The sequence below is a fragment of the Mytilus trossulus genome, chromosome 4 (genome assembly GCF_036588685.1).
Source record: "Mytilus trossulus isolate FHL-02 chromosome 4, PNRI_Mtr1.1.1.hap1, whole genome shotgun sequence".
Taxonomy (NCBI): domain Eukaryota; kingdom Metazoa; phylum Mollusca; class Bivalvia; order Mytilida; family Mytilidae; genus Mytilus; species Mytilus trossulus.
The window spans coordinates 12,625,343-12,644,808 of record NC_086376.1 but is presented as its reverse complement, the minus strand read 5'-3'; the positions used below and the strand labels follow the sequence as shown (position 1 = coordinate 12,644,808).

The following is a 19,466-nucleotide window of genomic DNA, read 5'->3' as shown; positions in this document are numbered from 1 at the left end:
TTTCTACTTTTTCTTTATATCATCTTGCTTTTTTATTTTATTTATTGAATTTTACTACATGTAATTTTGAAAGTTTCATGTTTCTCATATCAACGATACAATAAGTTCATATTGTATGCAATGCTTACTGTATCAGGTAGATACAACATGTAATGTACTTTTTTTTTTTAGATATGCCGATATAAGATAATAAACATTGTAATATTTAAACGTTCGGATTTTACTTTTCATTAACTTCAAAGAGGGGTATGGGTTTTTTTCTGAGTTGACCAGAATATTTATCAAATTGGGAGTCGGAATATTTGTTTTAGAAAAAAACATAACCCCCACTCGTTGTAAAGTTAAATGGTCATTCCCTTAGTTAGATCAATGTTTTTTCTCTCGTAAATGTGACTAAGGAATATTATACTTCTATAAGAAAGAAGATGTGGTATGATTGCCAACTATCCACAAAAGATCAAAATGACACAAACATTAACAATTATAGGTCACCGTACGGCCTTCAACAATGAGCAAAGCCCATACAGCATATAGTCAGCTATAAAAGGAATGTATCTCCCTCGTGCAAAGCTCTGATTTCTTTCACGGATTTGGCTATACTTTTTGGACCTTTTGGATTAAAGCTCTTCATCTTTTATATAAGCTTTGGATTTCAAATATTTTGGCCACGAGCATCACTGAAGAGACATGTATTGTCGAAATGCGCATCTGGTGCAAGAAAATTAGTACCGTTAATTTTATTTAACCAATTAAATGGCATGAATTTAAACAAATCGAACACCTTGAGACTAATTCATACATATTATAATCCAATTAATCCAATAAAATACATTCAATTAATCAAATTTATTCCAGTAAATAATGAATAAAAACATTCTATTTTCGTCAGAGACACACAAATAAGTAGAAAATCATTTCAAATATTGTAATTAACTATCAAATTGCTAAAACAAACAATGAAAACACTCTTCAAACAATAAACTTAATATAGATATTTACCGCAGTAGTGGACTTAAACATATAACTCCAAGTTAATAACATCTTAAAGTCGTAATAAACATTGTCAAGAAAAGCAAATGAAAATGGGCATACTTTTGACAATGGAATCTAACATGGATGATTTTATTTGTTAGACACACTCGAGCATTAACAAAATATAAATAAAAAGTTACATAAAAGAATGTGAAAAATATAAACAACAAACAAAGAAAAAAAAAAGGAAAAGACTACACTTCCTTTCAGTCTCAAGTAAACACAGTGAAAGTCATCGGTTTCTGTTAAAAAAAAATAATTCATATATAATGAATAAGTATGCTTGATTGATGTTGCTGCTTTGTCTATGTCAATTAAATACTTTATGTAATAATTTCTTTTAAATACGGATTTTTGTTTTGGTTATTTCACTGAATACTTATACAGAAGTACCAAACTATCCCCTTTCCCTTGTTTATGTATAGATCTCATTTATTAAAAAAAATCAAAATCACAAAGAATGACAAGGCTACGAGAGAGAAAAAACACAAATACCAGTAAAAAACACAAAAATTGAAAGAAAAATGAAATCTCTTAAATATGTCTTTTAAGAAACAACATAATACCAAAAACAGTTAACAAAAAAAAAATTGAAAAGAGAAACGAAATCTCATTTTTTTTTTTTTTAAAAACAACATAAAAAAAAACTCTACAGAGAAACCAATTCACTTTAAATATACTACCAGTATGGTGTAGCATCATTCAATGTAAAACAAAAATTATCACCTATATCATTACTTCTAAAATAACTCAATAACTTTCTCATATCTTAATCACAAATAATTACTAGTTGCTCTATTTAAATATGCTTTTATAAGAGTTTAAATTACAATAGGTAGTTCAAAAATTCTAATAAGTTCAAACCTCCATCATAATATAATAATGATAATTTTGATTCATTTCAAAAGACAACAAAAATACTAATACAAAATTTAAATACATGTATTTCAAATTAAACTATGGGAATTATTTGAAAGTATTTAGTGTTAACTATGTGTAACAAGGAAATACTAAAAATGAGTTAAAAACATGAATACTGTAAACCAACTTATTTTCGCGGATACTTTATTTCGCGTATAGCCCTTTCTAGCCCACTTCGCGGCGATTTATTTCGCGATTTTCTATTTTACTTTATGTGTAAGATAAGAAAATCAATTTTTGCGACGATTTATATTCGCGTTATTTATCTATTCGCGAAAGTCGCGAAATTAAATCGCTCGCGAAAATAAGTTGGTTTACAGTAATCAACTATTCCGATATCACAAACGTGCTTTTATAAGTTTCATAATTTATTCATATTCCAAAAAGACGCAATCAAAACAATTGTTTGGAATTTGTAGTCATCTCTTTAAACTTGCGCGGTTTTTTTTCTGTTGAGACTACTTATCTCAAATTGAACACTAATTAATGTTGATTTGAGCATTTCCATGTATCAGATTATTAAATTGATACATTTTCGTGCAGTATGCCTAAACGATTTATCAAGTTCATATTGGTTTGGAATAAATAATTAATATTCTTTGCATACAAAATGCAGGAAAGAAAATAGGATCTTATGAAATGTGAAAGATAAAACATAAATTTTGCCCATTTGTATGGATTTTACATAAATAATTCATATAACAAAATTGACACATCAAACACTGGATCACATATTAAATCAGATATGGTTAAAATATATTCATTAATAGTGTAGGAGAAACAAAACCTATAATATTATAAAACGAATCAAGTATCATAAATCATACGTAGTAAAACAAAATAATCATTTAAATAATTTACAAACTGTACAATTTGCAATTTCTTTGCAAGATGATGTGTTGTCCCCTTGTACTTTTCATTTATATTTTATATATATATTTGTATTATTCAAAATTAAATTGTTCAAGATTTACCACTGTTATGTTCTATTAAAAAAGCAAAAAAAAAAATATTATCTATAGTGTGAAAACAAAATATGTAGAACAAACATGTTATTTCAAAATCAAATATGTAGACACTGCTCATTGCAGCATAATCGAAGGAAAATGATTTGAATAAACACCACGAAAAAATAACAGATTTAAATAAATAAAAATGGAAGTGGTAAAAAGCAGTCAATCATAATTGCATAAAATAAAGGTTACTGTTTAAAAAAATCCTTATTCGATATGTACATTTACAGACATTCTCGTACACTGTAAACTAGTGATAACGTTATGTTCAATATTCACTGAAAATATAATGTAAACCCAATTTGTCAAAGTCGTCAAACACTAGCCGGGTAATTATCAGTCTTGTATCCTTTTATCTGAAAATAAATGACAATAAAATCAATTTATAAATATTGCACATTTCTGGAGTCGTCAATATAACTACTGATGAGACCATTTATTTGGTCACATCAGCTTTCGACATACACGTAAGATAAATAATAAACATAAAGCTTGTCCATTCGTGAGGACGGACGCGATTCTTACTAAACCTTTATTGTCTATAATGTACAATGTAGAACTTGGTTATGAGACTGAATTTTCTGATTTGTCATATATGCAACCCTATGTAAAATTGATATCGTGCTTATCAACTTATTTTGACTGGCCACACGACCGGTGCAACAATTTGAATTGAATCTGCTTAACCTTCCGGAGTACAGGAGTTCCTCTCCGTTTTTAGGTTGGATTGATGCTCCTTTTTATGTTGTGAATTATTGTTTTAGTATATCATCGTTTTTATTTTGGCAAGGACTTGTCTGTTTTGTTGGTTTTGAATAACTTATGTTCTTTTCCCCCTTTTTTGGTTATATAAATTATACTTAACAAACCTTTAAAAAAATATATTGGTGCCAAATAAATATGTGCCACTTAAAAAAATACGCTTTCGAGATTTGAATGGTTTGGAAACAGCAAGTTACATACTGAATAAAAGTCTTGACAAAAAACACCATTCTATTCTGTGAGATCATAATAATTTTGTTACAAAAAAGTTGGAAAGAAAGTTGTATAATCATACGAAATGAACCGAAGGCAAACAGGAATTTTTTTTACTTATCAGCAACAAATTATTTCTGCATCGTTATAATTGCATCAACCACAAATAGTAGGTTTCAAAGTAAACATTTACCTGTGAATTAACTTAAAGTTCTGTCTGATATGAAGTCCAAAATAGTCTTGGTAACTTCTACAGCTCTTGTAGCAGTATCTTTACTGTACATCTGAGAAGGAATTTTAGGTATATTCAGCTTGTCTGGATAAATAATCCTTTCAGGTTTACCGACCAGTGTTACCAGTTTTTCAACTAGTGTTTTTAGATCTCCATCAAGCTTCGCTACAAGGTCACTGATGTTCTTTGTTTCAGGTATATTGTTAGCATCTGTCCGGTAATGCACGGCCTTTAGTGCAATTTCAACGGACTGAAATATATATATATATATAGCTCATTGAACATTAAAAGAGAAAATATCGAGTAAACAATCATGACAAAGAACAAAACAGCAAGTTGAATGTAGTAAACGGATTCATATTTCCAAACTTCGTATAGCATGATTTCACTCATATTGTTTCAAGTAAAGAATAAATTTCCCTGAGAAGATCAAATACAAGTAAATTATTAAGTGATTCTGCAGCATTATTTCAGCTTTGTATGTTCACATGTGTGGTTAATTCAGTTTGCAGCGTTCTCCCGTACCATGAATATAAAAAAAAATAGGAACTAGGGTTATACACAGTTGATATCGGATATGTTCCTTATGGTGTAACTATCCAATTCCCTTTTTACGAATGTGACCTACCGAATTAGATTATTAACCGGGTTTGTAATAACATGAGCAACACTAAGATCTGCTTACCCTTCCTTGCGTAGCACCAGAGATCACAACAATTTTTTTTGGGTGGAGTTCGTGTTGCTTAGTCTTTATTTTTCTATGTTGTGTCTTCTGTACTATTCTTTGCCTCTTTGTCCTTTCTGTATTTGGCCATGACAGAGCGGCAGATTATTTTTCATTTATGAGATTGATTTTCCCTCTGGTATCTTTCGCCTCTTTATACCGAATTATTTAAATTAGTAATTGAGTATATAATGTATGAAAAGTATATAAATTTCCCTTCGAATAGATGAAGCTTTTATCAAGGTCAGATACTATAAGAATGCCAGGTTCACTACATCTGACAATTAAAGTCTCGTCAGTGATGCTAGATGCCAAACTATTTTAAATCAAAATCCGATAAAACATAGAAGAGTTGATAAAACCAAAATAATCAAAAATATTACAAAACACAGATACGAAATTAAAGCGGTGCTTTATCTCAATATTTCTTGATTTTATAAGTTTAATAAAAGTTAACTTACTTGGTAACATATCATACATATTGAATTGAAGTTTGGTCCAATATCAGCATAAGGCAAGAATTCTATGGCACCAGTTAGGTGAACTTTTGCCTGACTTATCCATTGTCTTGATTCATGATAGGATGGTACAGGTTCTGATGGTTGTCGTCTTGAATGTCCGGAACGGCCACCACGTCTGCCACGTCGTCGGTTATTTCTGTTTGAATCGTGTCTGGCATCTCGGTCCCAAGTTTTAAAGTGCGAGTAGAAATGTGAACCTGTTGATGGTTCAAAGGTGCTAGAACTGTCAGAATCAATGTCTTGTCCACTTTCCAATTTAAACACAATTTGCTGTAAGAATTGACATACTTTCGTTGCAAAATCTTCATTACCAATATTTTTATCAGGATGCCATTTCTTATACAAACGTCTTACCACCTTTCTTCTCTCGTCCTCAGGAAGTGTCCATGCAGCCTTTAATATTTCTTTTACCTCCTTTAAAATGTCATCTAGATTCCTATCATCTTTTGGTGATTCTGCTATATTCAAGAACGGTGCTAATTCTGTAGAGCTCTCTTGAGTGGAACGGTTGAACTTGTAAAGATCATATGCTCTTTTTCTCTCTTTTCTTTCACCCACGTCTACCTCATACATACAGAGTGTACTGTCGAGCAGGGACGATGGAGAAGCTTCTTCAATTTTTTGAATAATAATAGCATAAATATATAAAGCGGGTATAAATATGTCATTCTCAACGGTCTCTTCATTCAAAAGCAAAGCAACATATTCTCCCACTTCAAAATTAGAAAAGCTATTGTCTAAGTAACAGTGCCAATCTGAATGAACATATGTACCAGCAGGCGGGAAAATTGACGTTCTGCATCGATGCGAAATTGAATATCGGGAAATATTTTCTTTATCCAAAGCTTTCGAGATCTCATCTGGATTTTTTAAGTGATCTAGGACAATGAATAAAAGACCTTCGGTGTCGATGAACTCATAGTTGCTACAACTTTGCAGTGCTCGACTTATTGTTCTAGAATTTTTTGCAACCCATTTTGTAATCTTCATATCCTTAAAACAGCACAATAAAATATGTTCTGTTTCGTTTTCCACGTCTTTTTTAGTGTAATAGTAACACAATTCCTCACTGTAACCAACAATGTTGCTTCCAAACACTAGCTTTAATTGGACCATATCAACCTGCATTATTTGTAAATTTTCAATACTTGTTATTATTTTATCAACATCTATTTCCGTCTCTTTAGCTTGAAATGCTTTTCTGTCCCGGCAATGGACAGATATTCTTACTGCAGCTTCTAAAAATTGTGGTGTGACTATGAAATCACGAAATAACCGTCCTTTCTCGTCAAATCGGAAAGTCAGCGATTCAGCATTTAGTTCTTTTGATATCATATCCGATAAGATATGTGGTTGCAATTTTAAAGGCATTTTCTTGAAATCTGAAACAATGTTTCCTACACCGACGACATTCAATTCATTCAAATCCATCATGTATGGCATTCCAATATCATTCCCAATCTTTTCCTCATAGTCCCTATTGTTCGAAAAAACTATTTGTCTCGCATTGGTTAGAAACTTATCCCTTGTTGGTAAGAACAATGTGTCTATATTAGTTAAATCAGTTTTCAGTTGATCATCCAAAAAAGTCAGATGAGTGCAAATCCCTTGAAGGGCTTTTCTCACAGTTTGTAATTCGTTAACATGGAGTTTATCGTTTCTAACATCTAGCTGGAGATAAGCTAGAACCCTAACAAAGTTACAAATATTTTCACGTGTGTTCATGCCTAAAAGTTCAAATAACTTAAAATAGGCACCATATTGTTCCGGTACTTCCATCAGATATGGTGTGATTTCCTCTACTTGTAAGCTCTTAACTACTCGATCACAGGTGACAAATAACTTCGACTTTGGAATGAAGATTATCGGTTTTTGCGCAAGGGATTTCTTTAAATTTTCTGAGTTGGAATCTTTATATTTGAGAAGCCATGCGTATAAATGAATCAAGACTTGCTCAATCCAAACTACATGTTTATCTTGAATTCCATTTTGATTTGCCAACATCTTCAAAGAATCACAAATATTCTGAGTATGATGAATCACATTGTCCAAAGAGGGTTCTTTTTGCACTTGCAACTGTTGAAGCATCTCATTTTGAATTTTGACTGATTTAAAACGAATACTTTGAGGATTGGCAAAATATGGTAGAATTGAACATGTACTCCAGCACATATCAGAATATTCTTCAGGAACCGAGTTGTGAAAGCAAATGAGCTTAGTCTCCGGTTGTTTAAAGATATGATTTTTCCATTTTTCGACAGTATGTGGCACAATAAATTTGATATCTCTAATGTCTCTCAGTACACCTTCTTTTTGTACTTCATTTCTATTAAGGATGTAATCAATTAAGCTTGCAGATTTGTGTTTTGCTTCGTCTGTTACTTGAAAACGACCTAAGTTCTCTACTATGTGTGCAAATTCCACTATTAGTTCTCTTGTGATTTCGTTCTGGATTCCTGCTGTTTCTAGTAAGTATTTCCAGTTTCGTTTGTCAAATGGTTCACCTGGAAATTCATCCGAACAACACATCAGTTTCATCAAATCATTGAAAGGATTCTTGAAATGTGATGCGTTAAAGAGAATATTTTGGTTGTCTGGAACAAAAGCAACATTTTGAAGAACCGTTATTAGATCTTTTTGATGTTCATCAAATTCGAAAGATTTGGCCAAAAGACTGTTTTGAATGTATTCTAGATGCTTCAAATGAACCCGCCTTGGCAAATATTGAAACTTTGGTAGCAAGTAATTAGTATAAACGTCAATAGGTTTAACATTTTCGTTTGTTAAACCCATCCTAGCGTACAGCTTTTTCAGTTTTGACGAGGTTTTAAGCAAGATTGTTCCTGACGAAACAGCCCATTCTTCAATCCCGTCAACAACTATGTCTCGACTTACAGATTCGTCGAGAACTAATATGCTAGAATGTCCATTAATACTAATGTTATGTCCGTTTACATTTGAATGTAATGGGATTGCCTTGATCTTGTCTATTTCGATTTCAGCATCACAGTTTTCTAGTATTTGGTCCAGATTTTCGCAAATGAATCCCATTATCTCATAGCAATTTCTAACACTTATACGTCTATTATAGATTTCGGTTTTGTGCTGATAAAGAAAATCTAAAAGGGCTCCAGCATTTTTATGATTGACAATAATGTGATTTAAAATCAGTCTATCACTCGGGGCAACCAAACTGTCAATGCACGGTAGGTTAAGACTTTCTAGAGCTTTCCTAAGATATCCTGAATAACTTTCGTTGTTCAATACACACATCGATTTGTCAAGTGGAGTCAAAATTGGCTTGTAGTTGTCAAACTTCTCATTCACTGGTTCCTCAATGCAAGGCATAAGACACCATGGAAGTACTGGTCTTAACAATGTTAATATAGTTTCCGATGTGATGACGGGTGCGTCTTGCTTGCAGTTATTTATATATTCTTTGACTTCGGAGTTCAAAAACATCCAAACCGACTCAATCCACGATTTATTTGGGATTTGTCGTATTTGTGGATTCCATTTTACATCTTGGTTGTGTGTTCTGTACATTTCGGCGGTCAATGTGTTATACAGTAATTCAGAAAAAGAATCAATTGTAAATAATTTTATTCCAGTCGATGTTCTTGAAATAAAATTAACCAATTCCGAGTGAAGAAACAAACTTGAAGATTCGTTTAATATGTAGCAAAACTTTGAACTAAACACTGGATAGTCTGTGCTGAAAACTCGCAAGATACGATCGTTGGTCAGACATAGTGGTAAACCTTCAATTTCATCCTCAAAGGTCGTACTCTGTTGGCAATACTTGATACATGTCACAAGATTTTCGACTGATCTTAATGTAGTCTGTTCAATTGCTTCGCGAATATTACCAATATGACATTTGTCTGCATTTTCAGAATCGAAAGATTTCAAAAAATATATGAGAAAATCTGGCGATATTTCGGTTATTTTCACTTCAGATGCCTTCAAACTGTTCAAAATTGCTTTGGGTGAATCAAGCAGTTTAATGCCCAAGTCTTTTAGGAGGCGAACCAAAGTATGCATGCTGGTTTGTCTTTTCGTTTCATCTTCTAATTTTTGAACATTTCTCTGTAGACTAACGACACGTTCACCTATATTTTGACTGACGTTGGAAATCAATTCTATTGATGCACTGGGCAGTGTTCCTTCCGTTAGTGTGTTGAATACACATGGGAAAACCATTTCGCTACATATGAGAGGATAAAACTTTACTTCTACTTGAGCTTCTTCCATATATTTATAACTTAAGAAAAGTGATTCTTCATTTTGAAAGATCCATTGATAAATACTCTCAGCTAGAAATTTAAAGTATTCATTACTTGCTTTGCAAACCTCAGGCCAAAATGTGTGATATACATCGTTCAGTTTTGTCACCTCTTTTTCGGTCATCAATGTCCCCTCCTGTAAACCTAGGTTATCTTTAACCAAATGTAGAGCACTAGCATAAGCTGGTGCTATTATGTTTTTCAATAACGTCTTATTCCATGCAGATCGATAACCTTCTTTTTCCTCTGTCCACAAGTTTCGCCTCGCTTCGTGATCTAGTACAAAATGTCCATTGATATGAACTGGCATTCCTGTGTCCAATGGGAGTGGTAAAAAGCAGAAAGCACGTCCTTTTGAGGGTAGAATTTTGTCCTCGATTGGCAACAGAACAGCCACGCCACCTCTTGGCAGAACTCCTAATTCGTCTTGTCTGTACGCTTCCAAAACACTTTCTGGTGAATGCGCCGGGAATCCTATACGTCGAACAATCATCCAATTCTTTATCCCAAATGTATCATTCACATTTATTTTGTACTTAACCTCTGATATTTCAATGGAATCGGGATCTTTTGTTTGTCCTATCTTGTAAGAGCAAGAGTGCAGTTCCTTATAAAATCGTCGTCTGTTTGCCTCATCGGAATCCGTCATTTCTACTTTAACAGCATATTTTTCTTTTAACTGGCCATCAACGATTTCTGATAATCTCACAGTTTTAACGTTATTTACAAACAACAAGATTTCTGACATTTCCTCTTGAAAATTTTCAATCAAATGACGAATGAAACTTTCATTGATGTCTTTTGATGATATTTTTGACGTTGCAGCAAGTGTACTAGTTCTCAGTGGAAGTCTAAAAATAGTTCCATGTTCTTTCATAATCAAGTCCTCGTAGTAACATTTGAATACATTTGGGTAATCCGTTTTCAATATTTCTGTTTGAAAATATTGCCTTCCAGGACTTTCAGGTGTAGCTTTTGGAACAAATTGACAGTGAGGATCCATCATACAAAGGATTTCACCGGTTTCAACATTGTCTCCCTTAGTTAAAAAAGATGGAACATCAGTTAGATGATAAACTGCATTAAACCCAACGCCATATTGTCCCGTTTTTGTTGGATCCTCTCCTTTACTTCCTATGCCAAGTTTCTGTATACCTCTGATGTCAGCTTCCGAGAATGAACTATCATTATAAATAAGTATGGCTGGGCCTTGTAAGGGCTTCCAAGAATCGGAAAACAAGTTGTCGGTTTCATGATTATTATAGTCTATAACAATATGTACCTCTGATGCTTTAGCGTCATCAGCATTCTGTAGTAACTCTTTGAGAACTCCAGCATCACATGGATATCCAGATAAAATGCGCTTGATCCTTGTTATAAGTTCTTCGTGTTGACCAAAATCTTTCGAAAACATCTCAATTGGTTTTGAGCATTCTTCAATCTTTTGTTCGCGCTTTGAGTTAATTCCTAAGGAAAATGCAATATCAAATGATATACTCGGATGAGTAAACTTCATTCTTCCTAAAGATGTGATATTAACTTCATCGACACATAGTTTGCTTACATGAGTCAGGACTCCTTTGGTGTCTGGAATATATAAGCTTTGGAATTTTTGTTTAGGCAGTTGTTCTCGTTCGTTCGCTTGAACTAAAACTCTGAGAAGCTTAACATACACCCTAACTGTATCTTCTGACATGTCGTTTGTCTCATTTCGCTCCTGAATTGATGCTAAAACTTGCATTGTCGTCTCAACAGAGCACTGTTCGTGTATGCCCAGCAAATTCATAAATCCTTTCAAAGTTCTCAAATGAACTGCTGTGTTCAAACCATACAAATAAGGACTGCAATCCTCTGATAGGTCAAGAAAAAGCTGACAAGGTTGGATGAATTGTCCATTCAGTAATACAAGTTTCTCTCCGGAATATAAAGCTGCAACTTGCAAAATTTCTGCAAGCTGTTCCTCATCGTATGCATTCTGCTTAAATGTTTTATCTAAGTATTTGTATATTTTCATGGTAGTTTTATCGAGAATGTCTAGTTCGTCTGCAACTGGACCTTTCTCATCAAAACATTGACAAATAGTCTTCAGATTTTCCAAAATAGTTTTAAGATCTACCCCATCCTCATCTTTAACACCTAATTCTTTAAAAAATGTGTGATCTATGCCATATGGAAGACTTGATCTATCTAAAACTGACTCTAATGAACAAACCAGTTCCAGGATAGACTCTGCATGTAAATTTATTGGACATTCATATAGTATAGGAATGCATTCATTTTCATCTTTAGAACATGCTTGCTCTGTGACATCAAGTTCTCCCCCTCCCCAAATTATCTTCCAGTGCCTCGGTCTTCTCTTGACAGGGAGAAACTTTATTGCTTGAAGTTCTGTTAGAAGTTTTTCATTTGAAATTATATTTGCACGGTGTTTGTAGATGTAAGAAACAAACTTTCTACATCGATCTAATGCACGAGTCAAATCTGTATTTGCGAGTGACTGGATTGAATGTGCTCTGTCAATAACCATTTTGTCTGAAAGTTCGCCTGTAATCATACCTAGCTGGTATAATGCATCTAACCGCTCTTGTGTGTCGTATCTCGCATCCGTTAAATCAACAAATCGTTCATCGTTCACTTCAAAAAGAGGCCCTACTAATCCGTTTTTATCAATTGTTTCATTAGGACATCTAAAAAGTCTGTTTGGAGCTGTTGGAATGCAACAAATTGATTTCATTACGTGAAAAAGATCTTCGGATCTTCTACAAACATCTAATGCAAAAATAATCAACTGGTCATTCGTAGATGAATCCCGGTTATCAGATGTCAGAAATGGAAAAACAACCACAGAATAAAACGAAACTACGCTCAAAATTCGTTCCTTAAATGCACTATCGCAGCCATAGTTCTTGAAACAGTTCCTAATATTTGTTGGTAAACGTATAATTGTAATTTCTTCATTTTCAAAATGTTCAATGCACATTTGAAACGCCTTTTCGGCAAACTCAGCTTCCATCAAAACTGGATCTAGAAATTTAGATCGATTAAGGCACACCGATTTGTCTCCTCGCCTAAAAACAACAGGTTGTTTTAATGTATCTGATATAGTTCTATAAAATGATTCCTTTAGTAGTGCAAAAATTCCTTGCTCCATGTCTTCCACAGGCCACTGTTTAAAGTAATGCTCATTAGGATCAATATTCAGGTTAGGCAAATGTTCCAGGAATGTAATATAAGCACGACAAATTGCATCAGATAAAAGGGCTTCATTCCATTCACTGTCGAATGCGTCTTTGTCGTCTGTTGTTTTACAAGACAGACGTCGGCGATCTGAACTGACAGCAAATGATCCATTTATATGAACAGGGAATTTACTTTCTACCGGTAATGGAAGGTAACAAAAGAGATGGCTGGTCTGATAAAATCCAAATGGAGATTTCTCCAATGAAGAGGTGCTGTATGTATCTTCATCGTGTTTTTCCAAAAGACAAGCAACACTACCAAGTGGCAATACACCTTTTTTACTAGAATTCAGTGCCACCATTTTGCTCCTATCAACGCCTGATGCCCAGGTTATCAGCCATGTCGATTTCGAAGAATAACCAGTTATATCTAATCCTTTTAAATTGTTGTCTGCATTTATAACTATTTCTTGGACAATACTCTTCGATATTGTCATCAACTCATGGTGTCTGTTTCTTTTGGTTAATCTCAGACTTTCAGCCATGTCTCGTAACACTGTTATTTCCTTTCCAGTACATATGCTTTTTCCAAACGGCTTCTCAATCGTATGTTTAAACTGCCGATGCGCAGAATACAGTAGAATTGCTTCTCTCGGATCTGTTTTGTTTGCAGGTAAGTGATAAAATTCAATTTCATTTACATTTTGGGTAAACAACAGCAAATTTCCGCATGCCTTTATAAATATTTCAATAAGCTCCACCATCTCTTTACGATTGTAAACTTTGTCACTTATTTCACTTGGCGCCCCGGCTTGTTCCTCTGTTCTCAACGGAAACCTAAATAAAGTTCCATTCAATTGCATGTTTCCTTTCTCGGGGTTGAGATTACAACCAAATACCTCATTGTATGGCTCAAACTGTGATTTCATTCTTTTTAGAACTGAATGATTTGTCGTTGTATCAATTTTGATCCCCGGTTGATTCTTATTCCTAAGGGCAGAACCTAGGTATGTGGTATGTGGATCAAATATCACTATCTGGTTACCAGACACAAAGCTTGGTACCTCTGTTAAGTTGTAGACAGAACAAAACCCCAATCCAAATTTTCCTATTTTTGAGCTATCGTCTTCTTTTGTTGCTCCACTTAATTTAGTGATGTTTTCAAAGTCCTTTTTGGAAAAAGTAGCATCATTGTATGCCCATAAGGCTGGTCCTTGACATTTTGCCATATTGCAGTCAAGTAGTTTTGTTCTAAACTGTTTATTTTCACGTTCGTCATACATGAAAGTGACCTTCGTAGCACCTGCGTCATCGGCATTTTGCACAATTTCTTTTGGTACTGATAGTCCATCTTTGTAATCCTTTATCAGATTTTTTATCCTTCTTGTCAGAGGTTCAGTCTGTCCCCATTCTTCAATGCCTTCTGTATCCTCAAGTAACTTATCTGTAAGCGAAGGTACGCCTAGTTTCACTGCCGTGTCATGAGATATATCAGGATGTACGTAGTATATCTCGTCACCATCTTCTTCTGCTGCTCCCTTAAGCCAGTCGTCGTTGCAATAGTTGCATTCGTTTGCTGGTTTTAATATAACTCTTCCTGTAGTATAAGTATGTATTGGAATCAGGACTCTTTCATCAATATCATCACATTCTTTCAAACTGTTCAATATTTTCATACATAGATGAAGATCACTTTTTGATTCTCGTTCATTCTGGTATTCACCTTCGTATTTGTCTTGAATCATCTGTAGAACTCTCAATAAAAGATCTGTTCCTTGACAATTCACACAGTTCATCCGATTGAAAAACTGTATCAGCTTTTGTGTCCTGAATTCTGGAGGCAATGAAAATAGATACGGTTGTAACGAGATGTCGGAGTCTTTGGTTTCTATAACTATATTACATGATGGTTCAAAGCCGAATCCAGTCCAAATCCATTTTTCTGATTTAAGAGGTGTGACCTCGCTGGCTCTACTATAATTTACAGATAAGAAGTTGTAAATTTGATTAATTAGTGGCAGAAGGTGTGGTTTGTACTTGTCCTCGTATAGCCGAATGATGATAAATAGCTGTTCTATTACACTTTTGATGGTTGGTGTTTTGTTCCAACTGAATACTCTACACAATTCAGGTGTGACATCTTTTGGTAATACAGGCTGAACACTTCCTGTGAGAAGAACGAATTGATGATCAATTAGTTCTGATGGCTTACAAAATGGGAAATAAGATTTAAACCAGGGTAACATTTCAGGAAAGTTTTCCATTCTACAGCTTGGTTTTATGAAATGCACGTTCGTAAGCTTTTCTGATAGATTAGTCTGTCCTGTAATGCTTCGCAAAAGCTGTGGGTTTCTCTGGAGAAACTCAAACAATTGTGACGATCTCCGATCTTGGGCGTCTTCATGTGGTTTTGACTCTATGTATTTTGCACATTCTAAGATGTCATTAGCATTCACCTCACAGCCTGTTTTGAGTCCCAATTTTCGTACTTGTTTCAGAGTGATAGGGCATTTTGTCATATTTGGAAAACGGGCTTGATCTATTATGATCCATTTCAAATCAGAATCTTCTGGATCAAACAGTTCTTTAGCTTTTTTCATTTCTCCACGGCCATTTGGAATACACTTTATATTTCTTGCGATGTCTACAATTTGTTGTTTGTTTTCAAATGTTTTTAACTTATTCATTACAAATTTCATCATCATGTTCATCTCATTGTGAGAATAAATGCTTCCTCTTTGTAAGCAATCCATTATTTCAATAACTACCTCTTCCATACTTCTAGTAGGTACTTGCAGATTTAACAAAGCTTTGTGAAAATATCCCGAGTAAACCAACGATTCCTTTTTATATTTGATTGGTAATTCTTCTGTTTCTGCCATGATGTTTACTTCACTTGATGACACGTTTCTTCCACTATTCTTTTCTTTGAAAATTTGTAGTTTTGAGATGAACTTTGTTACATTGGAACTAAAATACGAATCTGTCGCGATGTACCTTGCAAATTCTGTCCTCTCTTTTTCTGTACAGCTTTTATTAAATTTCTGTACAGCTTGTCCACTATTACGTTGTACGGTGACATTTTCTAACATTTTGAAAACATTTTCAACTGTTGGAAAATATACAAACTTGTTTATGTCTTCGTGGTTTGTAATTGCCTTTGGTAGAGTGGCGACTGTTACGATGTTGAGGTAACTCAGTGCTTTACAAACTACGTCAGGTAAATCTGTGTAGCCATGGTATGTCTTCAGTAAAACTTTTGTTGATAGTTTGTACAGAAAGTCTTTGCCTTGTGAACAGCTTGGAAGAAGATGTAAATTACAGAAATCGTCTATATCATAATCTTCTAAAAACTTCCAAACATTCGTCAACCATTTCTCACCAGCAACTGTGTTTGTTGATGTTTTCCAGCGTAAACCATGGTCAGTTGTTTTGCCATTGTATTTATTTATAGTGCCAAGAAGAAGAGTTGCTATGTCTTCTGTTGATAGGTCTTTCATTGTACAAAGCTGGTACTCATCTAAGTAAAGAAAATGAAATCTTGTGACTTTGGAGAAATTATAACAAAAACATATATTTTATTCACGTTTGTTCATTTAATTTTGTCTACCTTGTAATACATTTATTCTGTAATGGTATAGGTTTAAAATGATTGAGAAATATGAATCAAAGCTACTTTTAAACTACTTTCAAAACATATACTCACTATTCTCTGCCATTTGAACGAGGAGGCTGTACAAGTCTGTTTGAAGCCCTTGTTTGCAGAACACATCTTCTTGTCCTGGAAAGAGGTCAATTTCTTCTTGGCATACTATAATCCTTTTGTCCCGTCCTCTATTTCCAAATAATGTAAAACTGCCATTCTGTAAAGGAAGCAGTTCAACACCAACTAGACTAAGGCTTTTCCTTGCTGAGAGAATGAAATGAAGTATATCAAGCTTCTCATTACTGTTCATGTTCTTGTATTTAGCATCAGTCTTCAGGAAATTTAGGATAAACTTTGGCGTCAACTTCTGTACTGAGTGATCCCGGTGTCTGATCATAGACGTCACATGTTCTGGTGCGTTGACAAGATTAACGTTATATCGGTCAACAAGTCGTACAATTGTTTCCTTCACATCTGTAATGTATATTGAAAATTAGTTTGGTTTGAGAGTTTTGGTTTGAAAGAGTGTCATTATACTATAAAATCGTTTTACATTGTACATTTTGGAATCGAATTTATAAAATAATAAATTCATGTTCTGGTACTTTGAGTAATGGCTAAGTATCCATTTTAAAAATTTAGAATATCTTTGTATATTTGTTACTAGTGTCTTATTGTGAAATTAACAGTTAATGTTGAAACACATATATGTTTTTTATCAAATGTTTTGATTACTGAAGGTTAATCTAGAAAGCGAGAATAATTAATGAATTTAATGTCATAGTGATTTTGTTAAGTATCATAGTGTTTTTGTTAAGTAATCTATTACAGTAAATTCCTATCATGTATTGCATGCTTACAATTTTGAAGCTACGAACCTTCCGGTGTGTCCTCATTAAAAATGTTAAAAACGGCATCTTCTGATTTAATCCAGTTACCACCATTGTTCTCTGTATACAAGAACGCTGTTTGTAAAAGCCGGCTGTATAAGGGATTGAGAATAATTGCCCAGTCGTTGGTTATTCTTCTGTGATCTGGTATACATGTATAAGTAAGTTGAAGAATGTCTCTTACATTCTTCTTGCTTCTGCTCATTTGAATTGTTTCGTTGATTAACATTTGATATGCCTCTGCCAACACTTCAATGACTAAGCATTTGTTCCATCTGATCGTTTTGTCCATGTGAGCTTTGTTTTTGGTTTGATCTGCAGTTGGCCATTTCACATGACGCCTGTTTTGAGTAAGTGCAAAGTATCCATTAACATGAACCGGAAAACCTGTTAAACTTTCATTCTGTAATGGAAGGGGCATCAGGCAAAATACATGACCCTTGAACTCTGGGTCATGAAATAAAGGCAAACCTAAACTCACGTAAGGGCTATAGGATAACGTCTCGTCTTGGGATAATGTCTTCAACTCTTTTGACATGTCCCCACCTTTATAGCAGTGCATTACGTACCATTCGTTCTCAGTGTTTTGTTCATATTGTTCTTTCATTTCTATTTTCATAATATATGAAGTCAAGAAACTTTTTTCAGCCAAACTATTCCCAACAGATTTCATAAACTCATGCAATTGTTTTCTCTTTTTGCGGGCATCTTGTATACAACTGTCAGATATTTTCACCGTGAAAATTGGCAAATCTTCACCTGAAGGTAGCTCGCTGACGTTCTTTGTATATAGCTCTATTCTTTCTAAACATTTCAGAAACAATAGTTCAACTGACGCCTCTGATTGAAATGCTCTGAAAAGGTCACCAATTTTCGCTTCATCATAAACATTGTCCGACAACATTGTTGGTTTTGAACGCAATGGAAACCGAAAAAATGTACCAGTAAATTTCCCAGACTGTAACGTATCTTGTGCAAACCCGAATATTCCTTCTAGAGCTGAAAGGCAGTCTGATATGTGCATTTCCTTATACTCCTTTAACTTTTTCAATTTCATCAGAATACATACACGTTCAGGACTAGTTTGGTGTGGATCTAATATCAGCATCCTGTTTTTACTTATAATCATTGGATAATCTAAGAATAAAAAGAGGTAGTAACGTTTTTATGATGACAGATTTTCACGACAAATTTATCAAAACAATATACACGTTATTCATATCCCAAAAATAAACACGTTTGTAAGTAACATACCGGTATGTGCATGAAAGTTCATTGTGAATGTGTAATTTATATCATTCTCTTGGATTATATGAGCACTAGATCTAAATGTTTTAGTGCAATTTTATGCCATCCTGTAAAATGATTTAAGTTTGCTTTTTCAGAAAAATTACTTTAATCTCAATAAAACGCTTCTTTTCTTTCGAATGTTTATTTTTTAATTCTCAACATTGACTTTCACGCTTTTTGTGATTTCATGTAGCATAGGAGTGCTTTGAAAAATAAAGACAGATGAATCAACGCACCAAAGACCAAAGGATAAATATACTTATCTCAAAATAACTTAACTGGACTTTGTGATTAGATAAATAAAACATTCACATATTCTGTATTTTAGACACTACTAGTATGCATACAAACTAAACGTATTCAGCGGAAAACAATACCAGAAGTTTACCCTTATGTCTAAATATAAACCAAGATGATATGTTACGATTGTCATTGGAAAAAAACTCTCCATTAGAGAACCAATAAGTTAACAAAAAAGTTACAGGGGAAACTATAAGCAATCACCTTCAAAATGAGCAAAAACCCTAACCACAAAGTAAGCTATCATTAAATTTACAAAACACTAAGTAGAATAAAAAATACAGCATATAGGAAATTTTTAATAGATTTGAAATCTTCTCTTAATTCTATATCCTTTAATTCAGGTTATATCAATAACGTTGAGCAAGGATGTGGTCTGGACTATTATAAATATCAACTGTAATTTTCGGTGACTCACAAAATTATACTGACTTCGATTTTTTTTTATTATAAAACC

General features: G+C 33.8%; 1 protein-coding gene across 1 annotated transcript; it reads right to left on the bottom strand.

Annotated features, from left to right (window-relative positions):
* Nucleotides 1–831: 831 nt before the first annotated feature.
* LOC134714708 (sacsin-like) lies at nucleotides 832–17,787 on the bottom strand. Its single transcript, XM_063576209.1, has 5 exons — nucleotides 17,408–17,787; nucleotides 16,590–17,003; nucleotides 5,359–16,403; nucleotides 4,135–4,423; nucleotides 832–3,322 (listed from the first exon to the last, which is right to left on the bottom strand). Exons 1-4 carry the CDS (start codon nucleotides 17,709–17,711, stop codon nucleotides 4,142–4,144), a joined length of 12,045 nt encoding a protein of 4,014 aa, XP_063432279.1. The 5' UTR covers nucleotides 17,712–17,787; the 3' UTR covers nucleotides 832–3,322; nucleotides 4,135–4,141.
* Between the last annotated feature and the right edge of the window lie 1,679 nt (nucleotides 17,788–19,466).